The 21,497-nt window shown below is 34.1% G+C and overlaps 1 protein-coding gene across 1 annotated transcript; it reads left to right on the forward strand.

The window, feature by feature from the left end:
* The first annotated feature begins 288 nt into the window (after window positions 1–288).
* Window positions 289–21,391, forward strand: LOC126856819 (intermembrane lipid transfer protein Vps13). The gene is given in 47 exon segments (XM_050605703.1): window positions 289–744; window positions 967–1,060; window positions 1,165–1,341; window positions 1,424–1,510; window positions 1,642–1,839; window positions 1,995–2,449; window positions 2,598–3,121; window positions 3,257–3,725; window positions 3,920–4,285; window positions 4,519–4,997; window positions 5,121–5,826; window positions 5,904–6,230; window positions 6,330–6,722; window positions 6,909–7,760; window positions 8,046–8,148; window positions 8,210–8,356; window positions 8,504–8,700; window positions 9,086–9,223; window positions 9,313–9,435; window positions 9,652–9,831; window positions 9,957–10,133; window positions 10,641–10,802; window positions 10,874–11,037; window positions 11,240–11,360; window positions 11,549–11,773; window positions 11,951–12,166; window positions 12,514–12,555; window positions 13,500–13,556; window positions 14,138–14,341; window positions 14,426–14,563; window positions 14,656–14,802; window positions 15,386–15,534; window positions 15,642–15,753; window positions 15,833–16,071; window positions 16,225–16,387; window positions 16,471–16,687; window positions 17,143–17,318; window positions 17,450–17,569; window positions 17,640–17,761; window positions 17,917–18,230; window positions 18,396–18,517; window positions 18,596–18,765; window positions 18,909–19,023; window positions 19,456–19,587; window positions 19,658–19,710; window positions 19,712–19,823; window positions 19,937–21,391. Coding segments are annotated over 45 exon segments (9,861 nt in total). The 5' UTR covers window positions 289–744; window positions 967–1,060; window positions 1,165–1,241; the 3' UTR covers window positions 19,985–21,391.
* Window positions 21,392–21,497: the final 106 nt, after the last annotated feature.

The following is a 21,497-nucleotide window of genomic DNA, read 5'->3' on the forward strand; positions in this document are numbered from 1 at the left end:
TAAAAATTAATATTTTGGGTGCTTATTTTGAAATTTACAATTGATTTCGTTTTTTAAATATAAGAATTCTTGTCTCTTTTAAATTATTATATTTAAAAATGATTAAAAATTCTAATTTAATAAAACAGCTATATATAAAAAATTTTGTTTGTAACTTTAATTGCAATATTTTCAAAATTATAATCTGTTGGAATGAAAGTCGGGATCGTATTTAGCATAAAAAGAATTTAGAGAAATGATAACTTTTTTTTTGTATTCGAAAAAAATTATTTTTTCTCGAACTGCTTTATGGGAAACGTCGCATAAATGACGTAAGGCAAATTTCCTGCTGTTATCTTCTCGCGAAGATAGTATATTGAAAAGCTGTCATCGGCGACATGTTCAGGAATTGACAACGCAAAAGATAGGATGAAAAAATCTCAGGCCCAGAGATTAATTCCAGGTAGAAAGTAGTAGAGAGAGAAAGTAGAGAATAGAGAGCATCATAGATCGTAGAGAGCAAAGAATCGACGAGGAGAGACAGATCCAAGAAATCGGGATCGCGTTTCAGCGATTCAAGCGAGTTTGCCAGGAAGAGATCTCGATGATATTCCGCGAGGATGACGTAACCTGACAAAAAAAGACGCGAACAGTCTTCGCACTGGGCGAGTCATCCGAACTTGAGCGATCTGTCTTTAGGTTATGTCGTCATCGCGTAGCCATCAAGCCACCTACTTTTATCGTCGAGGGGACTTTTAGAATCTTGTAAATCAACTGTATTACAAGATGTTGCGTAGTTTATTACGGTCAAACTTATATATAAATTATTGCAAATTTTAATGAAAAGATAAATAAATGTTAAAAAAATTAGTTTGTGTCACATCTCTTTTTACATGTGTATTTTTGTGTAAAATATATCAGTTATAAGTAGAGAAGAAAACGCATACAGTTAAAATTTTTATGTACAGCTTTTACATGTATTTTTAGAAATTTCAAATTGGTCGACTGACATTTGTCTTAACTTATCAAAATATGTCATGACTTTTGGATTATTCTACATCTATTTGGCAATTTTATTAACGTAAGAGACTGTAGCTTTATTGAATTTATCTTTCAACTATTATATTGTATATGCTGGTATATATTTTTACTTTCTTTTTTTAAATTTATTTTAAAAATTGTCAGAAAGAGAAGATAGTGTTGCAGTGCGAAAACCATAAAATTTGATTGAAAGAAAGCAAAAGAACAAAACAAACAGCAAAATGGTTTTTGAATCAATCATTGCGGAACTCCTCAACAAGGTGATTGGCGAGTACATTGAGAACTTGGACTATACACAGCTTAAAATCAGCCTCTGGGGAGGTAGGAACATGTAATAATTCTATTTGTATAATTCTTCCATCTAGTGATTATATTTTATGTAACAAATCTTTTTTGCTTTTAGGAGATCTTGTATTAAATGATTTGTTAATAAAAGAATCTGCGTTAGATGTGCTAGATCTTCCAGTAAGATTGGAATATGGTCGTTTAGGTATAAAAAACTGTATATCAACAATATATATTACATATTATATATAAGTTATACACAACTAAATTTATGTAATAATGCAACATATTGATTATTGAAATTTTTATTCTGTAATGATATTCTATATCTTTCAGGAAAATTGATACTAAAGATTCCATTTAAAGATATGTGGAATGGTCAGATTGATGCTATAGTCGAGGAGTTGTTTATACTGGTAGTGCCTACGAGTCAGATTAGTTACAATGAAGAGAAAGAAACCAAAGCACAATTGGAAGCCAAACGAGCGGAACTCGAGAGAGTGGAGAAGAGGAAACAGTTAGCAGACATAAAATGTAAATAAACATTTGTTCTTTTATAAATTAGAATACATGCTTTAAATTTTTATTTTATGAGAATTATATTTAATTTAATATTATTGTTTAGATTGCTTTTTGAATATCTTAATTCTTTTTTTAAATATGGGTTTAAAATTTTTCAACTCTTACAGCACAAGAGAAATTGGATGATTCGATGGTCGAGAAACTGATCGCGCGTATGATAAAAAATATTCATGTGGAGATCAAGAGAATCCACGTGCGGTACGAGGACCACGTTACCTTTAAGGAGCACCCGTTTTCCGTCGGTTTCACCTTGAATACCTTTATCTTGGAGAGTTGTACAGACTCGTGGGAGACGACAGGCAATTTGAAGGACATGTATGCCATTCCGCAAATCTTCAAGCTGTGCAGCCTGGACGGGCTGGCAGTTTATCTCAACACGAGCGTGGAGCAGTACAGCAAGAGCCCACAATCCTCATATTCCAATCTATTTTGTCAAGGTATCGCGACCATGGACTATATCCCGATGGGTTACCAATATCTCCTAGGGCCGATCAATGTCAAGTCCAAGCTCAGACTTAATCCCAAGCCTGAGTCCGATGATAGCAATTATACCATTCCTAAGGTGACTAAATTATTCGCGCGCATCACTCTCTAAAATACCTTTGACTGAAAAAAAAAATTTTGTTGAATTCTACGGGAAATTGTCAAATTCAAAACTATAATACAAAAATCATTTTAAATAATAATTTTATTTGTATTTTCGCGCGCAGGTATGGCTAGATCTGGAAATGCAGAAATTGCGAATTGGCTTGACAAAGCGGCAGTATCAGACCTTGGTACGGATGGGCGAAGGCCTGGATCAAGCGCGAAAGGCCGCTCCATACCGCAAGTATCGGCCGAATCTGACGTCGTATCGCGGTCATTACAAGGAGTGGTGGCATTTTGCGTACACTTGCGTTCTTGAGGAGACCGTGCGACGATATCGTCGCAACTGGGACTGGACGCATATGAAACGACACCGTGATATTTGTCGCGATTACGCCCAAGCTTATCAGACGAAGCTAACGACGAAGAAGCCAACGAAGGAGATTGCAGAACGATTAACGCACTGTGAGATGAAATTGGACATCTTTAATCTGGTAATCATCCGGCAACAGATCGAGATGGAGGTAGAAAAATTGGCGGAGCGTGAGAAGAGTCTAAAGGCAAAGCAAGGCTGGTTTGGTTTTCTATGGAGCAGTTCACAGGCCGAGGAAATGAAAGAACTCAACTCAGCCGCAGCCATTATGCGCAGGTTTGATTTCAAACATCCGTTTCTTCGGTGTGTAGCTCGGATTTAGATATTTTTTTAGATAAGCTTTTGGCTATTTTAAATGATTTATAGTTTGGGATAGAATTCTTTCTATGGAATTATGATGTTTATTTTCAGATTCGAGGAGGCAATGACTCCGCAAGAGAAGGAGAAGCTTTACCGGGCGATCGACTATCAGGAAAACAGTGCGCCCGCACACTATCCGGAAACATATGAGATGATCGATACACGTTTCTTTTTGCACGGTCTACAGATCTCTCTATTGGACACAGACAAGGAACATTCGTGCGTCTTGGATCTGCAGCTGCACGGCGTGCGAGCGAGTTTCAAGTCACGGCCATCCGCGAACGCGTTTTTAATCATTGCTTCCATCAGCGACATGAAGCTGCTGGGTGTGATGCAAGATGGCCATGTGCCCTCGCTTTTCAATTCGGAACATGGCAGCTCTGACAGCGACTTAGTGTCGGTTTCTTACGAGAAAAATCCAATCGACAAGCTATGTGGCGATCGCGTCATCGTCAAGTCCCGATCCGTGGACATCATCTATGACGCGCAAACCATCATAGAACTAGTCAACATGTTTAAGGTATTCTTTTGATTTTAACTTTAACAAGTAGGTTGCGTCCACGCAGTAGATAGAGAATGTTGAGATAAGGAACAAATTTTCTACTTGGATTAATTAGGATTTTTTATTAATTTAATATTTAAATATTTTTTATTTTTTTTTAAAGTTAAAAAAATTTTGCTTTGCACATTTTTACGTCGATGAATATTTTTTAGGTGCAAGATTCTTCAACGTTAAACCAGCTGCAAACAGCAGCAGCAGAGCAGTTGGAGGGCTTGAAGGAGATGTCGGCGCTTGGACTAGAGTATGCCATACAGAAACATTCGATTTTGGATATACAAGTAGACATGCAGGCCTCGCAACTTATTATACCGCATGGCGGCTTATACGAAGACTCAAAGGCCTTGATCGTCGTGAATCTGGGCAGTCTAAAGATGCATTCCTTGGAGAAGGGTAAAAGCGACATGGTTGGCGCAAGCGTTAAACAGTTGGTTAGCATGGGCAAAAGCGAGGAAGAAGTGCTGCTATATTTAAGGGAACATAGCTATGACAAATTCGTTTTGAAGATAGTTAACTTTCAGGTAATTTTAATCTTTTATTTATATAGCATTCAAAAAGTTATTTTACGAAAATTATTTAAAATTATATTATATGAAAATAAATTCATATACAATTAAGAAGTAATTACATGGGTAAATATTAAATTCATATACAATTAAGAAGTAATTACATGGGTAAATATTAAAATATATATGATAATTTATGTATTATGTAGAAAATGTTATGTGGAAAATATTAATACAAAATATTACAGGTGCTAGTCTCATTACCGAACGAAGAATGGCGATCAGCTCTTGTAAACCCCGAAAGTTCCCTGACGTTGCTTCAGCCAACCACATTAGAAATTCAGTTTCACAAGGGTCTGGTGACGGATGATCCTCTATTGCCGAAACTCCGGCTTCTCGGTCGTCTACCGTCAGTTACCGTGAACATAACAGACGTTCGGTTGCTGCAGGCGATTTCTATCGCGCAGAGCATTCCACTGCCCGAAGAGGAAAAAACCGCGGAGCTGCATCGAACATCTCTCTCCAAATCCATCTCGCAGCTGTCATTGAAGGAACTTGGCACCACGATATCCAGTATCGCCGATAAGAGAAAGCAGCAGCAGCAAGAAGCTACGTCCGCACCAATGAAGCAGACCACTGATTTGGAGATGAGATTCGAAATGAAAGAGTTCACGCTGTCGGTGTCTAGGCAACGAGACGACAGCGTGGAGTCGTCAGAATTTGTCAGGTTTAGAGCGCATACTTAGTACTCTTATTTTATTTTAAAATTTATTTTAAAAAATTTAAATTCTTTTTTTATTGACTTTAGCTCGGCATGAATTTTTGAATTTATTTTTCAAACTTTCTTCAGATTCCAGGTGCTGCAGTTGGAGGCGGAAATGTTGCAGCGCACGTATGATCAAGAGGTGCAGCTGCGGCTGGGTGGCGTGCAGATGCGACAGCTACATGAGAATCAGGAGATTTACATTGTCAACACGCCGATGTCGGCCGGCAGAGACGAGTATCTAATTGTAGTGCGATATATAAATGTGAATAAACGCTCGCCGGAATTCATCACGCGACATGGTTCTGTCGTCAAGCTACTATTACTGGAATTCACCTCGCTAGACACGCTGTTGCATCAGGAGGCACTCATTGAATTGCTACGATTTAGCACGTACATACAAGATCGAATGAACTCGCTCGAAGGCGTTCAGAAAAAAGAAGTCGAACATCTTAGACCAACTCACCTGGCTTCTATTCAAGAAGAGACTTCCGGTTTTCTCAGGGAGCAGCTGCAAAGGCAAAAATTGAAATCTACTGGACGACGTAGAAGACAAACGGTTGAGTGCATCGATTTAAAGATAAGTGCCAAAATCGGTTCGATCAATTTAAAAATCTCCAGCGCTATTCGTGACATTAGTGCGCTTTACATCGAGGGCATTAGCGCCAGTTTCCTCAGCAAATCTTCATACTCACAAGTGAACGCTGATCTGGCTTCCATCAGCATTAAAGATCTTAATCCTGTTTCTGTGTATAAGGACATTGTGGCCGTAGAAGGTACCGAATCTTTGAAGGTAAGTAACTATTTTTATATTTGCATTTATTGTTTTACATTTGTATAATGATCGCTTCGAATCATGTTTGCAATTAGATTCAAGCGGTGATGTATAATATCGAGCCATGGGAAGTGAACAAGAACAACATGTCCGTCAAGGTGATGATGGGTTGCCATCGTATTGTTTTCTTGAACGCATTTGTCACCAGCGTGATGAATTTTCTGAACAACTTTCAAACAGCGCAGAAAGCTATCAAAGACGCGTCAGCTGCAGCGGCGGAAGCTGCGAGGACAAACATCAAAGATGTTCAAGAAAGTGCCTCTCGCATCCAGCTGTGTGTCAGGATCAAGGCTCCCGTCGTATATGTGCCGATGAATTCCAAAAGCGAGCACAGTTTAATGCTGGATATGGGCAATCTTACGGTATGGCGACTTTTATTCTGATCTGTAGATCTATCGCTAAAATTTCTCAAAATTGAAAGGAAATGATATATAAATAATTTGAAATGTATGTACTTTCAGATGTGCAACGTTTTCAAGAAATTGGAGACGACGAATGAAGAGACCGGCGAATGCCCCATAGTGGACGAAATGAAGATCGAACTGCAGAATTTGAAGTTGTCGCGAGTTCGATTGAATACGGAGAAATTTATCAGCGAGAATGAAATACTTCTGCTAGAGCCAGTGACGTTTACGCTGCTAATAAAGCGCAATCTATCAACTGCTTGGTTCACTGCTATTCCGGACATTGATATGTCCGGCAGATTGAACAAAATCAATCTGCTGTTGAGCAAAGAGGATTATGCTACTATTCTGAAGGTACTGGAGCAAAATTTAGGCGAGAGCTTTGAAGATCCGAAGTCTGTGCAAGCTGCACTATCTGCTGTGAAATCCGAATGCAATGGAGAGCTGCAGGTGAATATAAGAAGAATATAATATCAATAATAAATTAATAATTTATTTAATTTTAAGATATATTAATAGATAAAATATATATTTAATTAAATTAATTTATAAATAATATATTTATTAATAATATAATATAATTTATAAAAGAGATAAAAGGATTTTTTTTATCTTATCATTTGTCATGTCACTAAGATTCAGCCGGCATACAAATACGAGGTCGATACGTCGCAAGAACCGCCATCGGCGGATACACAGGAACGACACGCCCACACGTTCGTGAAATTCGAATTCATTATGGACAGCCTGGTGATCAATTTGTTTACCGGTGGCTCCAAGCTGCTGCAATCGCAAACGTCGCCGCTGCATCTGCCCGAGAACGGACTAGCATGCTTCAGTCTCACGCATTTTGCTGTGAAAGGTCGCGTGTTCGCGGATGGACTGCTGGCCACGTCAATCTTGCTAATGAATTGTACACTGGACGACATGCGGCGGAGACGGGAAGGCTCTCTGACGCGGATCATGGAGAGGACTAGCAGTGTGCCGAGCGGTGAGGATCATCTTGACAAGGAGCACGCCAAGTACAATATCAGGAGCATGTTGGATGTAACAGTGCGCCAAAGTCCGAACGACACGTTTGCCGACGTGCGGGTATTTTCCTTCAGCATAATTGTGTCCCTCGACTATCTCATGAAGATTAAGGACTTTTTCGACGTGGACACCGCGGGCAAGACTGCTGCCACTTCTCTGCAGTCTTCATCGAGAGGCGAATCGGTAGTACCGCCAAAGAAAAAACATCCGATGCAACAGCAGTCAGTCGCTTCGACATCCAAAATGTTAACTGTGAATTTACACGTGGAAAAGCCGGATATTATCCTGCTCGAGGATATGGACGACATCAACTCGAACTGCATAATATTGAACACGGAGTTGTTGTTGAAAATGCGCATTATGGGAGAACATCAAGTGATCACGGGCTCCATTAAGGATTTCTCTCTTCTAACGGGGATATATAATCCTACGAAAAGAGCCGATTGGATTTATCAGGTATTGGGGATATATCCGTGTAGAGTACAAAATACTTGTATTTAATTTTGTAATGATATAGGATATGACAGTTTAAAATTCATAAATTTTAAAATATAATATTTATAAGTTTCACATATAAAAAGTATTTGTATATATAATAAAAGTATCATTACTTTTAAATAGCAAGTCCAGAAAATTTTTTAAAAGATTTTATTTATCAAGATCTTTTGAATTAATAAATCAAGATTGGAAAACAATTTAATCTAACATCTGTTACACTAGTAATATTATACCATTGTATAGGTCCTGAAACCGTGCAGTATCAGCGTTGCTGGTTCCACGCCGGAGGGCAAAGGGCTTCATTTGGAAATTTGTTGTACAGACATACACATATCTGTTTCGCCAGGTAATTTGCGGATCGCCAAGTCACTGACCGATAAGTCCATAAAAATATGAAAATTTTGTAGGTGTGATCGAAATATTGAATAAGGTTGTTCACACTGTAACAAAGAAGGAGGAGGAGAACAAGGAAGTCATTAAACCCGAGCCTAATTATGAAGGATTGTGGATCGTCACGCCTTTTGAGGAAAATGATTATTGGTTTCTAAAGACAGGTTATACAAACTATGCATTAATTATTCTTATTGTATATATTCATATATGTGTATGTGTGTGTATGTATAAAAATATTTTTTTCTTTATCTTCTCCCTTTTCTTTTTCTTATTATTTTGTTAAAGTGTATGGTATTGATTTGTTGTAGAAGTTGCGATGGAAGCGTTTGAAGAGTTCACATATCCAGATGACGAGATTGCGACTGTTTATAAATCCGAATTAGCAATCATTTCGGCTCCGACAATCTTGTTTACTCTGGAGGCGGGTGTCGGCAACAAAACTCTGCCTATGTTGCTGCTTCACGTAGGTTTTCAAAGCAACGTTAACGATTGGAGCACGAAAATGGTAAGTCATTGACTGGGAAAATTATTTTTTTTTTATATACGCATATATAGATTGAGAAATAATTCATACATGTATAGAAATTGGGAAATAATTTATTAAACTATTTATTAAATTATTTATATTAAATTTATAAATTTACGATATTTTTATTAATTTATGAAGAAGAAAATGAATGTAATTAAACATTCTGAAAACTTATGATGCACAAATGTATTAAAAGGAACTATTATTGAATAATTTAATCGATTAATTATCTTAAAATTATGACGTATTATGAATTATTATAAATGTGTGTTAAATTATAAATTTTAATGTGTGATCAAGGATATATAAATAAAAAATTGTATCTGGATTAAGTTTTACATTTGTTATCATTTATTTATAGATGGGCATTGATTGTACGATGTCTGTAATCATGGCATATTATAACAGTCGCCTAGCATTGTGGGAACCATTAATTGAGCCGATAGAAGGCTTTAATAATGGTAAACGCATCTCCACACCATGGGAGCTAAAGACGAAGGTGATTCTAGCATTCTTTTTATAAATTTTTTTCTTTTTTAAATATTCTATTGCTTTTGCAAATTAATAACAGTGTTTTAAATGTGTTAGATTCAATTTAACGATATTTTGCTGGACTCGAGAGGTGCCAGCGCGGTTAGTCCCACTTCGGACAGCGAGCTCGACGAACTGCCATATCAGTCCACCAAGATGTCCATTGATGTTACATCTGCTGTAAGTGAAGTTTTTAATGTGAATATTAAATATCAATTATATATATTAAATTACAAATATGTATAATACTCAAGTATTATAGTGTTTAAGTTAGATGAGAAATTTTCTATAAAAAATTTTATATGTAAGTGTGTAATTTATAGCGATTGCAATATTATCGGCAATTTACATTTGATAAAATGCGTATTTATCTCTCTTAATTTTCGTCGGCGATAGGATAATCTGGAGATAACTGTGACGAAGACGTGTCTGGATGTACTGAAGCAACTTGGTCAATCGTTTTCCTCGGCTATGGAGGCCAGTGGAAAAGGACCTACCAGGAAAATAGCGCCATACGTGCTGAAGAACGAAACCGGTCTGGCAATGATACTTGATTTGGAGCATAGTCTTTTTAAGGTTTGTCACGAAAGATTTTTCAAATTTCTATTTTAATTTATTTATCTATTTATTCATCTAAATATTTATTTTATCATCTATCTATTTGATGTGATTTTATGCATTAATATTGATGCTTATTTCAGATATTCGACGATGGATCGAGAATACGGAATGATAGTGATTCGTATATGGAGGTGATCCTTGAGACTGGCGCATCAATTGAATTAGCGCCGAAGACATCTAAGTTGGACGCGCATCTTCTCGAGCATTTGAAAGCGGAAACCGTGAAGGATACGGATGACAGTAAATTTGCCGTTTCTGTAAGTTAATAATATGTAAATATAATATATAATAGATGCAGAGTTTATGGTAAGAGTACACAATTTTTTGGTTTTCCAAAATTAATTTCTCTACAAATAATTGTAATAAATATTGGAATTAATTTTAATTCAACTGTCAAGTAAAATAATTTATTAAAGATGATGTTAAATTTATTGAAGAAAAAAGAGAGAGAATATTATTAAAATTAATAATTTATATAACTAATAATTATTAATATAAATAATATTTTTTATTTAATATATATTAATATATAAGAACTATGAATTTGGAATCACACAATCGTTTACGCAATTATATTTGATGACAAAAGTATATTGTTTAATTTTATGCAGACTTTACTTTTAATTCAAAAACTTAATCTAAGATATTAAAATTTATCAATTTTTGTTAAGAAAACGAAGAAAGAGACTTTGAATTGATTTAAATGTAATTGTAATGTAATGTAACTTAATAAAACTTAATTAATATAATAAAATTTAATATAGTTTAAAGATATCCAAGGTAAATTGGCGATACCTATTCTGAAAGCGGACAAGAGATTCTTTTCATTGAAATATCGCAAGGAGGGCTCTGAGGAATGGGGCATCGTGTCGGACGTCGTTGTGGAAGAAGGTAGCACAATCGTCACTCTTAGAAGCATACTTCAGGTAAGTGGAGGAGAATGACGAACAATTTTATCAATATATAATCAACGTTCCACAACGTATTCTGTACACAGGTCCACAATCACTTCGCACAGCCGATTGCAGTTTATTATATGACGAAGCGCGGAAACGAGGTCGAATGTGTGGGTACGGTGGCACCGGATGAAAAGCTCAACTTACCTCTCGATACCGTGTACACCCCGACTAACATCTATTGGCTCTTTTTCAGTGTTGAAGGGTATGTTTGCATCTTTTTTTTATTTTTATAATGCTACAAAGCCAAATCAATGTAATTTTTAAGGTTTCAACAAACATAGCTGAAAGATATCAGAAAATTTCAAATTTTTTTACAAGATTGGAATAAACATTTATGTTATTATTAAGGATAAAGAAGAGTATTTTAATATATAAATCTTTTGATTATGTGTAATTTTTTTTAGATATATGGTGTCGGTTGAGCCATTCATTTGGAAGGACCTGCAGAAAACGATTTCCATGACGAAACTATTGAAATGCGAACCTCGATCTAAGCAGGATGTTACAGAACCATTTTATATTCAGGTTACAATATTTGTACAACATAATAAAATTATTGATGTTTATTGCCTAAACGGTGCTTAGGAAATTAGATAATTGCGAATTAATTAATTGACAATAATTAATTAATTAGATAATGAGTCACACCGATGATATTGATCGTAATAGTAAATAACTAGAATAAAATAATGTATATATATTTATTTATGTAGGCTATGGGAGAGATCGAGCAGATATATTTCGAGAATACTACTCGTCACACTATGGCAAGTACCATCTACAACATACATCTATATCCATCTGTATATCTGAAGAACTTTCTGCCGATCGACATCATCATCTCCTTGCCAGGCACTGCTCAGGAAAGTTTACTCGAGGCCAGCGCTTCCTTGCAGCTGCCCACAATCGATCCAGTCAAATCGAGTATAATTATCAAGGTAGAATAGATGGTTCAATATTAAAGTGGAAATTAAATTATTATAATTCTAAATTGTTACTATAAATTTTTATAGTCGAGAATAAATTTTGACAAAATTATCTCGTCGATTGTAATTATAAAATTTGAAAAGATTATCGTGCATTGTTTATTTGGCATAAATGATGCGTTTGTTTAGCTACCGAATTACCTGGAAAAAGATTGGTCATGCAGAGGCGAAATCGTGGCGAATCCACCTGAGTTCGCGGTCTGGTCGTTTGAGTCTTTCGACAGCGCGCAGAAAGTGATACTGGATCTTGGAATGCACACATCCTACAAACACAGCTCGATCGTCATGGCACTATACTGTCCCTTTTGGATGCTGAACAAGACCGGCCTGATGTTATCTTACAGAGTATGTTCATGGCAATCGCATTCATTGCGCGAAGGATTTCGGCAACTTTGCTGGCAAATTGCAATTTAAATATTATATTATCATTTTATCTCTAAAGTTTTGAAAACTTTTCTGAAATTTTTAATTTTTAATGAAATTTTTTAGAATATACATCATGTTTATTCAAAATTCAAAGATATCTTGAATTCTTGTCAAATTTTTTATCGATACGCACTGTTCTTGTATCATACATACTAATGCTTGTTTCCTCGTCCTTTCCGTACCCTCCGTCAGTGTTTCATCATATTAACCAGGACTGCATCCATTCGTACAGAACCCTGTATTCAACATGCTCCATTATTTTACAGAAGTCGAGTAAGGGAGGCAAAGAGCATTCGAGTCCGATCAAGGTAGAGATTTCCTATTATCGTGCCGCATCTCATTGTGCTTTTCGTGTAAAAACAGGGTGTCTACTTCCTGGAAAAATCTAAAAACTTAGAATTTTCTTTATTTTGATAATTTTGCTCATATTTCAAGCATTCGAAAATTTACCAACTAGCCAAGTTTTGAATCTGTTTGTGATATACAGGGTGAATCATCAAAAGTATTACAGTTTAATTTTTAAAACTGAATATGAGATATAAAATCGTTATTTTCCAGCGACTTTAGTATTGAAGCGGGCATTCGACGCAAAAATGAAACTTTGCATTGCAGTTAACATGCGAAAATAATGATTTTAAAATAACGATTTTATATCTTGTTCAGCTTTATAAATATTAATCTGTAATGTTATTAGTAATTTAATGATTCAGTTTGTATATTTAATGCCTAAGCAAAATGGTATACATTTTTTTTTATTGTAATATCTAATGATAAAAAAATGAAAATATTACACAAATGAAAAATGCTTGTTTTACAAACGTAATTGTTTTTTTCAGTACATTTTAAAATCTAACATTTGAAACTTAAGTGACTCTTTATTTTTTCTTTGTATGAATAAAAATTAAAAATACACAATTAAAAAAAAAACTAATTTTCAAAAATTACAAAAAGAAATTTTTCGATTTTTAATTGAAGTTTTGAATTAAAATAGCTGGACAAATTAGAGAATTCTCAAGATTCTTTTTATAAGATTTGAGTAGACATCCTGAGAAATCGTCTCGTTAGATCGCGAAATTAGCCGCCAAAATTATTTCAGAATTTTTCCAATCATACGATTATTAATAATGTTCAATACGAATAAAACTATCAATTTTGATTGCCGAAATAACTTATTGAGTTGAATTTTATTATCGGTTTGAACTTTGATATTTATATTTTGTTTTGTGAAAATGTACGTGGGAACATCTTTCAGAAATTCGTTTCCACTATGAAACCTCATCGTGGATACAGGAAGAAGAAAACGCGCGCGGTGACCCATTGCTTTATTTCAATATTAGTATACTGAGCTGTTCTCGTGTTTGTGTTCGCAAGACTCGATTATTACTATGGGATAACAGTTGTCTGATCTAGTCGATCTATCACACTGGGACTAATCATCGCAATTATGTTATATTACCATCGTGTTGGTCCTAATGTTAGCCGATTTTTAATAACTGCATTTTATCAAACACGTAAATCGCGCTTCTTTTTATACATAACCGTTAGCTTATTACCATGCATAATTGTGCTTTTACTCATGCTGCTCTGTCTCCTCTGTTTATCGTCTTCTCTATTTTTTACTCGGACATTTATACTTGGATTCTTAGTCTTAAATACACGAATCTCAATTCTCAAATTTTGTAGTGATTTTTTTTTACGTTTTTAATTTTTCAGCATATCCGATATAAACATATTCGATGCATATAAAGCATATCCGATGCAAACAAGGTTTATTTAATGTGCTAATATTACGAAAGCGTTTGTTACTTTTTATTAATTGCATGCTAATACAGAATATTATTTTCGACTAAAACATAAAGATTATTAATCTATATCAATTGCTCGTTCCAGACAACAGACGATTACTTGAATGTCTTATACCATCCGGAGCACTTTAAGGGGCCCATTCTATTCTCGTTTCGTTCCAAGGCTTTCTTTGGTAAAAAGAAGGCTATGATTAGAGTGGAAGATGGAGAATGGTCTGATAAATTCTCGATTGACGTCGCGGGCAGCGAGGGTGTGGTGGCGTGCAAGTACAACGGAATGACATATCAGGTTCTGATGTTGATGATTTTTGTCTTTTTTTTTTTAATATAAATAATAAACAAAAATAAAAATAAAAAACGTTTTCTGCTATAGATCGGGGTGCACAATCAGCTGACATACAACTCATTGACTAAGCAAATCACATTCACACCCTATTATATACTCATCAACAATGCGGATTTTCTCATAGAATGCCAAGAGGGCGATCGTCCGGCGGATCCTATGATCAAGGTATATTAAATATAAGCGACTCAATTATTTTACTGTGTAAATTAACAAAAGACCTATTACAATATCGCAAAATTACTATTGTATTTATAAAGGTGTCTGCCGGCGAATGCGCAGCTTTGTGGCCTCGAGTCGAACATGAGAACAAAACTCTGAGGGCCAAAGTAGCCGGTCAACCCGAGAAAACCGCAGCGTTTATTTATACTGACAGTCATACAACTCTATTGAAATTGGATAATAAGGTAATGCAGGATGTTCATTTCTTGAAAATTTCTTTCTTTTTGATAATTTTGCTCTTACATTGAAAACAGTCTGGAAATCCGCCGATTAGTTAAGTTATAAAATATATTTATTTAAAATATATATAATAAATAAATAAATAAATATTTATATTTATATTAATATTTATAATATTAAATTTCTTTGTATAATTCAATGTCTTAACAAAATATTGAGTATGTAGGATACATTCTTTAGTGACATAGAGAAATGAAAATGTTATACAAGTGAACAAGATGTTTATCTTATAAAACCATTCAGTTTTCTTCAATATATGTTTAGGTTTAAATGTAAGTGGCTTTTCATTTCTCCTTTGTATAAGTAAAAAGTATTAGAAAATGCGTTTAAGAAAAAACTTATTTTTAAAAAACTGTCTAAAAATTATTTAATTTTATTTGAAATTTAAAATAGAAATATTGGGAAAATCGGGAATATAGGGAATTTCCAATTGAATTTATTTTTACAAGATTTAAACAAACACCTTATAATATTAAATGTTCACATTTTTATATTGTATTTCTGATAAAACTGTCTCTCATTCAACAGTACGGAGGAATCAATGTGGATGTACAAATCAGCGAAGGCGGCGTCTACATCTCCTTGTCGGCATATAGTTCAGGCAATGCACCGGCTTTGATCATCAATCATTCCCCGCATACCATCAATTTCTGGGAGAAGGGTTCGATCAATGTTAGGTAGAAAATGCGCTAAAAAAAATCTGTCATTAAAAATTTGATATACAGTGAATCATTCTGTATATACTCCTGTATATGAACTGATCGCGTATTTTATGCATCCACAGGTCCGTGCAGTCGTACAACAGGATGTTTTACACCTGGGAAAATCCGGCAGGTCCGCGAAAAATTGTTTGGGAAGATAACAACGACAAAGAAATTGAAAACAATCTTCGTAAGGTAAGAGAGAAGAAAAAAAGAGACAAAAAAAAATATTTGTAAAACTCGTGAACAGATGTCCTTTTAACTTCCTTTTTAGGATAATCTCGGTGCCTTCCAATTGCCGGATGTGGACGAGGAAGTGTTCTACGTATCGTTTCTAGACGGCATTCAGCGAGTCCTTTTATTTACTACAAATTTAAAGATTGCCGAAGATTGTCAGCTGGCTGGTGATCTCGAAGTAATTGATCAGGAAATTACGTTGAACATTCACGGCATTGGGTTTTCTCTTGTGAACAATATCACCAAATCCGAGTTATTGTATATGTGCATCGCTAGGTGAGTATATCGCAATATTAAGTATTCGTACAATGTTTTGATATAATATTAATAAAATTTTGAATTTACAATATTTACAATACTTAATTAAATAAGAATCATTATTTTTATGATTATATTTTGAAAAATTAATAAAATTTTTTTAAAATGCAGTTCTGGAATTATATGGGAGACTCGCAAATCCCTCGGCGGCCGATGGCGAGCGTTAAATGCCAAGGAAGTCAATGCCATCGAAGAGGGATATCAGCGATACATTAAGGAATTACAGATTGGCAAGGACGCAAACTATCGGTTGATGCTGGAGCCGAAACTAATGGTAAAATTTAATTTTTGATTTAATATAAGCGCGTCAATAATCACATAGATATTATATATAAAAGTCGTTCTCATTACTTTCAGGTGGATTATCTGAACATGGAGATGCTGAAGCCACATCGTAGATACATGCGACGTTCATTTCAGACTGGACTTTGGCTACAGTATCGTACCTCGGCGCATCAGGTACAGTTGCACGCAAAAATCAACAGGCTGCAGATCGACAATCAATTGTCGGAATGCGTTTTTCCAGTTATATTGGCTCCGGTTCCACCGCCAAAGAGTGTAACACAAAGCACAGGTATGTCTATCGTTTGCAGAGCGCAAGAAATCTTTTTATTATCTGTAATCTCTAATGTTAATTTTATAAAACTATGTGGATGTCACTTATACAAAAATAAATAACATAAGAATCATCAAATATATATATATATATATATATATATATATATATATATGTATGTATCTAAATATATTATTATACATATGTATATATATGTTAGACTCTGCTTTAAATCGATCTCCATTATGTCCGTATCAGACTATCGACCTGCCGATTGCCGGTCATCGGCTGAAAGCTAAATGAATAAATGACAAAAGAATATTTATATTTTGTATAGAAATTATCATATGTATATGTTCATATTTAGAATTTTATCTTTATAATATAATAACATAAAAAAGCTATCAATAGTGCGAATTTGTTTCAATACCAGAATTGTATACTTGTTGAAAGTTTCTTTCATCTCTCTGTAGTGGTGAAACCTTTTGCGGAGCTCAGTATGGTCAAACGCTTGCTGGAGCACAGTACTGTACAACAGTTCCGATACTTTAAAGTTCTCATACAAGAGTTTCACATCAAGGTGGACATTGTCTTTCTGAATGCGATAATAGGTCTCTTTGAGGCAGATGAAGTCAACGATGCGGAAGAGGTGAGTCTTGTCATGAATATTAAAATTTATTTATTTATGAAAAATTGACGAGAGAGAGAGAGAGAGAGAGAGAGAGAGAGAGAGAGAGAGAGAGAGAGAGAGAGAGATAGTAAACAGTTATTTTATTTCAGAGTGCACTATTTCGTACCGACATGAAACTGGTCAATGAACCACTCATGTATCACGTCAAGTTGATTACCACGGCCGAGCAAAAGAACTTTTTCGATTTATTGCACTTCTCACCGCTTAAGGTTTGTCATGAATGTAAATTGCAAATATTATTTACTCTGAAAGAAATCTCATCTCGTTTTTTATTTGCAGATACACATCAGTTTTTCGATGACTGGCAGTGGAGGTGGACCCTCTGCAATGCCACAAGTACTCAACGTACTGTTGCAAGGAATCGGCGTGACACTGACGGATATTAATGACATCGTATTCAAGTAAAGTCCTCTTATTGCGCTTATCGAAAATAATTTTAACATAATAAAAAATTTGTTCAAAACTTGTTAAATTTTAAGGATTAAATTCTTAGAGCTACGTTTTCTTTGTATCTTCTGCAAATTTCGAGATTTTAAATTCTTTTGTTAATGTGCAGATTGGCATATTTCGAGAGAAACTATGTATTCATGACAAACAAGCAGCTCATCTCCGAGGCGACCACTCATTACGCAGGCCAGGCGATTAAACAGGCCTATGTGCTCGTGCTAGGACTTGATGTTATCGGTAATCCTTACGGGCTTGTGGTCGGAACTATGAAGGGCATCGAGGATTTGTTCTACGAACCCTTCCAAGGGGCCATACAAGGCCCAGGGGAGTTCGCGGAGGGCCTGTTTCTCGGAGTGCGTAGCATGTTGGGCCACACCGTCGGCGGAATGGCGGGCGCCGTATCGAAGATCACGGGAGCAATGGGTATGTTTCAATTAAACAATTTTATTTTATTTAACTGTAAAATTACAAGCATTATTAGTATTTTTATTTTTACATGTATTGGAATTTTGTTCTACGAGAAAATATTAAATTGTATTTAATTCTTGTAACATTCTACATTTTTTCTGACATATTTTTTTTTTGCAGGCAAAGGTATAGCTGCTCTGACTTTCGATAAGGATTACCAGCGAAAGAGACAAGAACAACTCAACAAACAACCCGCCAACTTACAAGAAGGGCTCGCTCGAAGCGGAAAGGGCTTAGTAATGGTAAACTCGTAGCTTAATTAATGTATAGATTAATTTTAATTTACTTGGTATAAATTATTTATCAATTTTGTTCGATAGGGCGTAGTCGACGGTGTAACGGGTGTAGTAATGAAGCCTATATCAGGAGCGAAAGAGGAAGGAGTGGAAGGATTCTTTAAAGGATTCGGAAAGGGTGTCGTTGGACTCGTTACTAGGCCTACTGCTGGTGTTATTGATTTTGCGAGTGGTTCCTTTGGAGCTGTCAGACGGTATGATTTGTTAATCAAATAAAGATAATTTTAATCATTTTATCGACGCATAGCAAGATATTAATTGAAAATTGAAATTGTATAAATTATACAATTAATCTATACGAGATGTATTTGAGATTATATTTTAAAATCTGTTTTAGAGCTACCGAATTGAATGAGGAGGCAAGGAGAGTACGATCGCCTAGATTTCTGCAGCCAGATAGTCTGGTTAGACCTTACATAAAGGATGAAGCTGAAGGCAACAAGATATTGATGGTAAGAATTTTATTCGTTTCTCGATCATCAAATTTAAGATAAATATATTTAAATGTTCTGTATTTTTAATAAAATATCTATTGTATGGGATATTTCTGTAATGGACATTTTGTTAATTTATATTCAGCATTTATATAAATATTTTATACATAATAGATTAAAAACATATTTTATACATAATAGATTAAAAACATATTTTATACATAATAGATTAAAAACATATTTTATTATTAATATAAAGAAAAATTAAAATGCTGTATAAAAATAATATTTTTTGTGCAAATATAATTGTTTTACAGAAAATAATATTTATCTAAAAATACTTTATTTTATGGACTTAAATTTTGGCACATAGAATTTTTTTAAGATTAATTAAATATATAATAACAATATATAACAATACATATTTTTATAAGAAATTTTTTTTCGTAGGATCTGGAGAAAGGAAAATACGCACATACAGATGTTTATGTCTATCACATATTTATTAACAAAGATGTGTTGTTGCTCACTGACAAAAGATTATCATACCTCGAACATAGTGATCTGTTTGGTGGTTGGCGGGTTGGTATCTATTAAATATTATATCTCAAACAAAAATCGATGATATACTTGTTGATTACTATTGTAACAGGTTGACTGGACTCATACTTGGAACGAGTTTGGCGAATCGCCAAAGATCGTGGAGAGGTGTGCAGATCTTTCTTAAAGATGCCAGCAAGAAGAAGAAACTTGGTGGTCTTTTTGGCAGTGCCGATCAGTCAAAGATACTTTTAATAACGGATCATAATATTAAACAGGTATGTACAAGTGTTGCATGCTAAAGTCATTTTCTATCGGCTGTCAAGTCATATTTTATTGTTGTTTTCTTTCATCTAATATTTATCACTTTGTAACTTTATCTCTTCCACAGTTGTTGTGCAGCAAAATACAAGAGCAGATCAACCAATATAGAGTATAATAGCCAAGGTTTGAACAATTTCGAATTATAAAAGAAAAAAAAGAAGCTTTTTACTTCCAGAACGCTTTGCGAGCGAGTTTACACAATTTCTATGCACAATTTTCTATTATTTATAAGACTAATACTGTGTGCGCGATAATCGTGATAGTCTAAAGTCTAAAGAAAGGACCTCAATAAGTGTATCAAGAAATCAATCATGAAAGAACTTAATAACTTTTTCACTACACAGTTGTTCAGAATTTTTTTGTTGTCGGTATTATGATACCGAAGAAAAAAATATTAGATTATTGCAAAAGATTCATCGAATAAGATTGAAAAAAAGGATGTACATATATCGTTTTGAAATAATCTTCATTTTAATCTAGATAATTTTTTTTTGGAAAGAAATTTTTTTAAGAGAGTTAAATTGATAAAATTTTATTTATATAAAACAACACTATACAGAAAAAGAATCTTGTATCAAGCTATGTACACATTTTGCAAAGGAGAGATTAATCTTTTTCAAATTTATATTTATAAGCTTCTCTCCACACGCACAAGCTTCGTTTGAGCGAGTCAATTGTTTAGTCGCAAGAAAGTTACCATTTTATTGTTAAGAGCTAGATTTACGACGTGATGTTATAAAGTAGGATTAATTGATTAAACGGCAGTTCTAGAAATCTTAAACCAGAACGATTAAGCTGTTAAATTAAGTGGAAGTGAAAGTAAACAAATATCAAAGTAGATATTTTGATATTTTTTTACACATGTTTAATTAAAAAGTAAAGAAGAGATTATCGTACATTTGTTGAAGTATTAAGCAGATTTTTTATTGAATAACTTCGGAATTATATTTATATTTACAGAGGAAATATGAGCATTATATATCGCTAATTGCATTGTTAATCATAATCCAACAGGTTTAAATCATCACTCGAATGATATAACTAATTAATATTCAAAAGTAATTGTATGCTTAATTATTTTTCGCCTGACATTTGTGGATAAATAATTTACTGCAAATGCTACACATCGAGTAGACACATTGTTAAGACGTAATAAATTTTATCATCTAGCTTTAATGTCTAATCAGTATGCACTAGTATAACACTTCTACCTCGTTTTTATTAATGCTACTTAGTACAATAAATAAATCAAGAAATATACACATACAACAAATGAAATTACTTAAATTGTATATAATAATTGACTTGATTAATATTTTCAGAACTATTTTTTTTTTTATCGAGTTGCTATCTTTCATGGAAAGTTTTAATTAAAGCGACAGTAGAGGCACTTCAGAATTAATTTCAGACATATGACATATTTATTAATTATATATATAGTATATATTGCGCTTATCATATTTAATTAATTAATTATCTTTGTTATTCTCTGCTGCAACATGTAATAAAATTGTAAAATTAACATTTTCCGTGTACACACTGTTTCTTTCGTATTGTGACATCTTTCTATCATTTGATCGTTTATTTAAGTCTATTTTCTCAATGTATTTTTATAATAATTTCAATGT

Source organism: Cataglyphis hispanica, chromosome 19 (genome assembly GCF_021464435.1).
Source record: "Cataglyphis hispanica isolate Lineage 1 chromosome 19, ULB_Chis1_1.0, whole genome shotgun sequence".
NCBI classification, from domain to species: Eukaryota; Metazoa; Arthropoda; class Insecta; order Hymenoptera; family Formicidae; genus Cataglyphis; species Cataglyphis hispanica.